Below are 9,085 nucleotides of genomic sequence, written 5' to 3'. Positions count from 1 at the left end.
ATAAACCTAATCATATTAGGTAACTATAAGATATGTACAAATATCAAAGATAATCTTATACAAAATATATCCTAAACCTAGGATGAGAATATTCTATGGATATTCTCTATCAGTACACACCATGACTAGCCACTCATAAGCCTTGTTGATCTAGACAACTAGTAACTCTTTGTTATATTCTAACAATTGAACTTGGATATCCTTTATTTTTGCTTACTTTATTTTTTGAAAAATTTTCATCATTAATCCCAACTTTGTCTCGTCCGCCAATATTAATCCCAACTTTCGTTTATTCCCTATCACTCTCAACTTTATACCCTATTAATTTTTATCACCCTAAACCGGTCATCTAACTTGATGTAGCAGGTTACCTAGACACGTGTCCACACTGATGCGTCCAAAGAAAATTAAAAAAAAAGCCCAACTATCAAACCCAGCCCCCACCCCTATCCCGAAAAACGTAACACCCCACCCCACCCCGCCGGAAAATCGCCCACATCCCCGAAAACCCCTCCCCCGCCCTCGAAACCCGCCCCTTTCCCTTCCCTGCTGATTTCGCCCACATCTTCCGATCCTTTCCCCTTCGAATTTCTCCCCTTTCCCCGTCGAATTTCGCCCCTTTCCCCTAACCATTCAGCCCCTTCGAAAATTGGTGACAATCAGCCACGAAAACCAATTGTGATGGGTTTTCTGGTAGTGGTAGGCTGGGAAAGGAATGCGTGTGGTGGCTGGTTGCGCTGGGCTGCATGTGGGGAGGGTGTGCGTCGGTGGTTGTGGTGTGGTGGTGGAGGTAGGGCAACTGCTGGGTTAGTTTTAGGAAATTTATTTATTTATTTATTTTTAAATTTTATTTATTTTCTCCTTTTTTTCCAACCAATATAATTACATATTGACACGTGTGCCAAAAAAAAAAAAAAAAAAAAAAATCTAATTCACAAATGTTAACCTGATTAACCGGCTGCAGGTCATAAGGGAGTGATAAAAATTAATATGGTATAAAGTTTGGAGTGAGAGGGGATAAACGAAAGTTGGGAATAATATTGATGGATGAGACAAAGTGGGATTAATGGTGACAAATTTTTTTTTTTTTTTCTAAACTTATATACTCCTACTTTATCTAAATTTATTAGATCTTGTCTAAAATAATTTATCCAACTTAATTTTAGTTTATTTTGCCTAATTTTGTCCTATTGTAGACCCAACCTATCCCAAGAAAACACATTGGCTTGATATATTTCATATATATACGAGCCACTTTATTTATGTGGAAAAAGCGTGATCATTCCCAACTTAATTATGATCAGCCTCTGATTGTATTAATCATCTAGAATATAAAGTTGTAGTTGTAGACTAGTCTACATGAAAAAGATGATATATGCATAACAACGTAGCAAGGTAAAAAAGTTTCAATGGTACTTGGCTAATTGATATGCTTATATACTATGCAACTTTTTAAAAACTCATGCGTTAGAAAATTATGTCAAAAGGTATCAAGAAAGGCAGTAATTTTAGTAATGGTAGACTACACAATGCTATTTAAATTGAAAAAGATAATGTATGTTGTTTGAACTATCAAACAGCAACATAGCATTCATAATTAGTGCTAGAATTTAGTGATGTAGAGAGGACAATTGATATTGTTGATTTGACATAATAACACTGGTCCTCTATTACTTATTATTGCAATAGACATTTATCACTATTTTACAGTGCAATATACTTTGGACGTGTTTAACAGTAGCATTCGAGTAGATTTTATATAACTTATAGTGCTTTGACTTGGTTAAACCACTACTTAATTAAAAAAAAAAAATGTTTGGCAATAGACATGTAGTGGCTGTCCGGATCCCCCCACCTCTAGTGACCCTCGCTTTCCTCCTAATCACATCCCAACAACCATATCCTTGATTATGAAAAACCCTAGAAAATTGACTTGGAGGTTTTTAATTTTATGCATCTTTCTTGCAATTGATGCTTGTTTTGATTTTGATTATGTATGCATGTGATACTAGGGTGATTGAGAAACAAATTGGAATTGATTTGGACTTGATTTGAGCTTGTTTGAGTATATAAGATCTAAAAATTCGAAGGGAGGTGGTGGTCACCGATAGGGATAAGGGGGGAAAGGGATAGTCCACCGGTGGTGGAGGCAGGTCACCAGAGGTGGGGGGGATTTGGGCGGCGGGTTATGTGGGTGAAGGGGTTGCTTCAAAGGGAGGGGGAAAGGGAGGAAAAGGGGGAAGGGTGGTTGGTTGGTGGCTAGGGTGGTGGGTTTTTTTTTTTTTTTTCAAATGTATAAATTATATATAATTATTAAGTAATTGGGTGGGTTGGTGGTTAATTAGAAGAAATGGGACTAATTAGAGTCTAAAAAAAATTAAAGGATAATTAAGGAAATAGGTTTCCTCTCGTAAAAAAAAAAAAAAAAAAAAGAACGTGGTGGTTTTTTTTAACCAAAAAACTTTTAAGAAATGTTTTTTTTCGCAAAATAGTGCTTTTAAAAGTTTTTTTTTTTTTTTTTTTGACAAATTTGCCATTAAAATAAAATAAAATAAAATACTTTGTAATAAATTTTAAAGATTGGTGGTAGTGAATATGTCCTCCTTAAGTTGTACTTCGTATAATTTATTTATGATTATCCATGGACCATGGCCAATTGGCTACAGTGTGTGTCCATGCTATCTACTTGCCTAGCTCGCCGTCAATGGATTAGGACCAATTGACAATAATGGATAGAGAGTGCTTTTAATGAGCATTTGTAGAGGTCGTCTAGATCAACAATTACTGTCGTCATTAATGACAATAACAAATCTCTATAGGTACATGTAGACCTTTTGTTGGCACAAAATGAGGTCTAAAAGTCTCAATAAGACTCTTGGTACTTTTAAATCTCATGTTGGTATAAATGTTTATACTAAATGAGGTCTAAAAGTACTAGTGGACACTTGTTTTTATCATTGACAAGAGTAACTATTAGTAGGGACTTGCTCACATTTGTAAGGCCTTTCATGGAATATCAATTAGCAGTAAGCATATCGTAGTGCTTCTTCATGTGCATAAGCTGATAAGCCACAAGCCCACAAGTACATACAAAAAGAGACAACTAAATTATGAACTGAGCGTCTGCACCAGTCACTTTATTCCTCAATTGTGTGTAAATACATGTCAAACGATTGTATAATATACAAATCCACACAAATCATCTATTGCTTTCTCACTAACCTTCACAGTATAAATATTTATTTGGTGAATCCTTCACAGTATGATACAATGGCCTAATAAAATCATTATCTCTGATTCATCCATCTTATGGGGAGGGTTTTCCCGAAATTTGGTCAATCTTGCACCAAGTGTATGCATCTATAGTGTATGCATCTATAGTCTGTCACATACCACTACCACTTTTGATGGCAGTTGCTAAGTAAAAATGTGTATTTACACTGTTGTTGCTGATGCAAACCAGAATAGCCGAATGAGCAGAAATATTAATACTACAACAGAGCAACCCAAAGCCTGCATTAAGAGTTAAGAATCATATTAAGGACGTGTATAAAGGGGGAAAAGGATTTTCAGTAATTCACATAAAAAAGGGGGGATAACATACTAATATTGCGGAAGCAGCAAGGCCAGCTCGTTCTCTTGGATCTTTACGGTAGTAGTTCCCAAAATATAGGATTGTTGCGTAAAACCACATCGGTGGAAACAAGAAACCAAAAAGAAAACTGCACAACAGGACATGGGAAAGATTTCACAATCATGATAACAGAAGTATTAAAGGAAAGCTGAATATTAAAGTGGTCATTTGGTTATATGCAAGAAATTGTACTTCCCGTGAAAAATGCGATTCCAGGGAATTTTCATTCCCTACAATGTAAGAAACTTGTTTGGTTGACTGAGGAAGCAGAATTTCCTGTGGAAAATACCACTTGCCTAAAGGCATGGGGCTAGGTAAGCCATATTAAGTGTGTTTGTCAACCAAACAGCTTTACAGATTTCCACTAATCAGAAAATCAAAAATTGTATGTCAACCAAACAAGCACTAAGAATGGAGAATAGAGATGCTTACGAAAACCACCCCAACCCGCAGCCAAAGCAAGGAAGACGCTTCTCATAGAGTCCAGGTTGGTAGTCTTCTACATCTTTAATAAGAGTGTATTTGGTCTTCCCGTGTTCTGCAACATCCTTTGCTTGCCCTACAAATCCATAAATACATCTTGAGCAAAGATTTTATGAACCCTATTCCATTGCAGTCAAAATAAATCAAATCAGTGAAGACAAAATATAAATGTCTAAATTTAACAAGGACAAGAGGTGAGCTACTCTTAGAGAGAACAATCAATTGTTTCGCAAAGAACTCTAGTTCAGTAATTTTTCTAAGGGAATAATCAATAGTTATGAGCACTATTTAGGTGGACACAGGCACCCTGAAGATTGAAAGTGAAAGCTTAGCTTATTTACTAAATTTAAGGCCCCATTCACTTCACCTTATTTTTGCTGAATTGAAATTATTTTTTTACTGAACTGAAATTATTTTTGCTGAACTGAAATTATTTTTGTTGAACTGAAATTATTTTTACTAAATCTCTATTATATTTCTTATTTATATTTACTGATTTCAACTGAACTGAATTTAACTGAACTGAAATTATTTTTAATGAATATTATATTTTTAAGGTGAAGTGAACAGGGCCTAAATCTAGAAAACAAATAAAGAACTCTTGATGGTTACCTCTAAAATGTTGGGAGTATTCAGCGGCAGGTTTCAAAAGGCCTAGAAGCTAATCATATGATCATATCATCTCACTAATTGAAGTAGTCAGATTTAACTCTTCAGGTTTAGCCCTCTGGGATTACCAATCTCAGGTTCAATCATTAAATAAGTACTGTTTTGGACTTTGGGGACCAAGGAGAAATCCTTCCTCCATACAAAATTAGCGTGACCTCACACAAAGTATATGTCAAAGAACAGAGATAGCATCCTAAGATATCCTTTAGGTCTCCAAAGTTCTCTAAACCATTTAGACATACAGCAGTAAAATACACTGAGTATCTGTTGTCATTGGTCATATATTCATGTTTAACACAATATGCGTTTGCACTTTGCAACTTGAGGAGTAGCTCAGATGATAGCTGGATTTGCAAATTTTAGTTGGCAAATCTAAACATACTGGAGTCAAAGATGTTGAGAAATAATGAGGTAATAAGCCCCAAAACAAAGGTATGCTAAGCACAAGGACCAATAAATAGTGTATCAGATTTTCAGCACATTTGCAATCACTGGAAATTTTAGTTGGAAGAGCTAATCCCATATCAAACTCATTCTTCCATTTTTTTATATCAATGAACAGAAAGAACTACATTTAAAGATACAACTCATAGATAGTTTTGAAGAAAGGGACCCCAATGTACTATCATGAGATATAGAAATGTTGTGAAGTATCAGAAAGAAAGCCTTTCTCCAAGTAGTTAAGACAGAGATCCATCATTTCCATGTAAAATTTGTCATTAATATTGATAGCGAACTCCTAGAACCTTCTTAATCACAAGTACGACATTCAGAAGGCTTGGAAAGAACATATCCAAGAAACTAAGGGTAGTGTGACACCAGCTATATTAAACCAATAAAAAGAAAACATAATCTAATTCCTTTTTCACTACCGCTACCTCCATTTCAGTTGGGGGTTTGTGAAATTATAAAATATATACCCAGCAAACAAGATAACAAACAATCACAAGTAATTGCATATGCATGAATAACAAGGAGACATATTAAGAATACATCCTCATGAGTCTATGACCATTTGTATATATTAATGCTTTTAGAATAACTAGTCGTGGAAAAATGAACACACTACTAAGATGATGATAAAGTAAGAATGGTACACAATTCAGATTTTTCAAGGGGCTCAAATAAGTTAATGAGAGAAAAAGTCATGCAACACAATCAAATGACAAAATTAGGATAGAATCCATACTCTTGTCCATTAGTGAGTGTGGCATTCAACAATCTCGAGCAATCGAGTTTGTCAAATTCTCAGCAGCAGCAAGCCTCCAATCCCTGCATCACCAAAGCCAAAAATGTAATACATCTCAAATCATACTTATGTACAAATCACTCATAATTAAACAGACGGTAACATATACGTTACACAATTTGCACACTACAAGTGGTTTAAGTTTATAATCAAACAATCCATCTCATTTCTCCAATCCATCTCACCCATATCAACTATTTTCACATTCATGTCACAACATAATTCATTTTTATTTCCTCTAAATGTCAAACAAATCCTTGAAACTACTTAACAAATCTTTTCCCACTTCCACCTAATTAAAGTGCAGCTATTTCAGTATTTCATTCTTCAATCAACGAATATAATTCTTTCTTCAAGATGCAAATACCATGCAAAACCCAATAATCTTAAACAGCTTCAGAAGACAAATTCAATAAAAACAATGGTCAAATCTACAACTAAAAATCACATACCTCAATTGCAAACAGATTAACCCATTAATTACATCAATTGAATCAAACAAAAAAACATTAAATTATTCACTTAACTCAAAATTCCCTCATTTAAAATGGTCAAATCAAGCATACTTCGAGATAAAATCACTATAAAACTAACATAATTGCACAATTTTCTTCTGGGTATTTCATTGTCTTGCTAAACTTCCATTATTCAACAAAAAAACCCAGAAAATCAACAAAACCCCAGATCACCATAAATTCCCATAACAACAACAATTCAACAATCTAGCACTAAATAAAGAAAAAATAACTTAAAAGAAAAACCCAATACAGATGACTAACCTTTGTTGAAGAAAAGATTAAGGGGTTGTTTAGTTTAGTGGAATTTTAGGAGAGAGAAATTGGGAGAGAAGTTGAGTGAGAGAAGGGGTGAAAAATGGGAGAAGTCTAAGCAAAGTAAAGCAAACTAATCGGTCACTGCGCATTAACAACCGGGGGTCGGGGGAAGAAGCTGACTGTTCGATGTGCAAATAAATATTTTTCAATTTATTTGACTTTTTCTATTTTTAATTTTAAAGTTTTGATAATAACAACTTTTATGCAATTTCTCCTACTACCGCCTTTTTGGAATTTTTCTTTCTTCTTTCTTGTTTTGTATGTGGAATATTAAGGATTGAGGGTGAGTTTTCGGCTCAAATTTAGGAGTATTGTGTCTTTATGTGGATAGTGAAAATTAAAAAATAACCATCATACTAAGGTCTCATTTGATAAAAGTAGCGGTAGCATTAATTTTTAGCGGTCGAGTAATGGATAACTGTTAAGGTAGCGAGTAGCTGTCAATTAACGTTTGATTATATGAGTGTTTAGAAAAAGTAGCGGTCAATTAGTAATAGTAGAGGTTGACTGTCAAAGTAACGATTGATTATATGAGTGTTTGGAAAAAGTAGCGGTTGCAATGCTAAAATATATAAATATATTAAAATTCATATAAATATTATTTAAAAAGTAATAAAAATTTGTCAAACGCTACCCGCTACTTCTAAACACTACTATTTTTAACGTTTGAGAAAAGCTACCTGAACGTTACCTTTATCGCTAACCGCTAGAATCGTTATTTGCCAAACTTTTCAAATTTTTTCTAGTAGTGTTTTGACTGGTCAAAACGCTAACCGGTACCTCAAACGCTATCACCAAACAGGACCTAAGTAGATAATTGAATAGATATTTCAAACTTTCGATTGCATATAAGGTTCAATATAATTAAAAAATAATTTTAAAAAAATCGAGTCTGCAAGTTACTTCTTTTTTTAAAAAAAAAAAAAAAAAACAATAAAACCAAAAACCTAGAGATTGTAAGTTTAGTCATTAAGGGTTTTGACAAGTCTAAAAAAGGAATATGTATCGTTCATTAATATTTAATTTGGTTTTTGGCTTTTATCATTTGGAAAAAAAGCTTAATGAATTGCTTTAAACCCTACTCATCAAATCAAAATAAAAAAAATAAATTAAAAAAATCTCATTCAAATACCTGCATCTCATTATGATCACATTCCTAGATATGTGAGTCAAATATTTCATGCATGGATAGATGTTAATTGAAGCGCTTACTACCATACAGTCTTTTCATGCTCGAAGCCATGCTCAATTGCTCATACAATAATCCATCAACCTAAACTTTTATATGTGAACCTCAAATGATTGAATAAGCCATTTTACTAAGACCTTTGGTGACTATCATAAGCCTAATTTCGATTTATGACAAATGACATGAGATTTTTATAAAAACAAGGATCAAATTGAACACCTCTCTACCTTTTGTCCAAAATATAACAATTGTTGATGCAAGGTTAAATTGGGTTGGAAAGTAGAGTTTTCTACTTTCTAATGATATGTTATAGTAAGCATAATTTTGAATTTTTTTTTTAAAAAAAATCTCTATAAAATAAAATCTAGAAAATTATGTACGTATTGTCTTTTCTTTTTTTTTTTTTTTTTTTTAACAGGTGTGGAAAGGAAGGAACACCTCCACCTTACCCCTGCTTCCTACAATGAGAGGCTAGCATATGGGCTTTATTAACCATACTTCTATCTACTTTGATACAAACAACATAGTGTCTCTTCCTAGTTTCGAGAAAAATATCTTTGACAATATGTTTCAGCTCCTCTTCTGCATCCTCTGGATTCTTTAAAGCCTTTACCAGTTGCATTGAATCCGTTTTTATGACCAGATTCTTTACCTCTGTGTGAGCATGTTTTAAGGCTTCCAGTACTGCAATTCCCTCAACCTGAGTTGGTGTAAGAGCAAAAATTCTCTTACTCCCTTGAATGTGCTGTAGATGCGCATTTTCTGTTGTCCATGCTATGGCTGCTCTCTAGTTTTTCCCCTGTTTCCCCTTCTCCTCTTTCCATGCTGCATCCACGCATACTGAAACAAAAGAATGAGCTGTAGCATTCCTTGACTTCCATATAACTGGAAGTGTTGCTGTCTTGGGGTTTTGGTTGGAATCATGACTCTTTTGTTTCCAGGTCTAGATCTCCTCCCATTTAGCCGCGTGCAACTGTGCTAACTCCAAGATATATTTGGGATTAACACTCACGCCTCTAAAGATGATA

The 9,085-nt window shown here is 34.2% G+C and overlaps 1 protein-coding gene across 1 annotated transcript; it reads right to left on the bottom strand.

Moving 5' to 3' along the window:
* Positions 1–3,108: 3,108 nt before the first annotated feature.
* On the bottom strand, positions 3,109–7,279 carry LOC110715860 (60S ribosomal protein L18a-like protein). The gene is made up of 5 exons (XM_021894481.1): positions 6,815–7,279; positions 5,976–6,058; positions 4,067–4,193; positions 3,605–3,722; positions 3,109–3,513 (listed from the first exon to the last, which is right to left on the bottom strand). Exons 2-5 carry the CDS (start codon positions 5,998–6,000, stop codon positions 3,436–3,438), a joined length of 348 nt encoding a protein of 115 aa, XP_021750173.1. The 5' UTR covers positions 6,001–6,058; positions 6,815–7,279; the 3' UTR covers positions 3,109–3,435.
* Between the last annotated feature and the right edge of the window lie 1,806 nt (positions 7,280–9,085).

The sequence above is a fragment of the Chenopodium quinoa genome, unplaced genomic scaffold, assembly GCF_001683475.1.
Source record: "Chenopodium quinoa cultivar QQ74 unplaced genomic scaffold, ASM168347v1, whole genome shotgun sequence".
Taxonomy (NCBI): Eukaryota; Viridiplantae; Streptophyta; class Magnoliopsida; order Caryophyllales; family Amaranthaceae; genus Chenopodium; species Chenopodium quinoa.
This window is presented reverse-complemented; position numbering and strand designations above follow the sequence as displayed.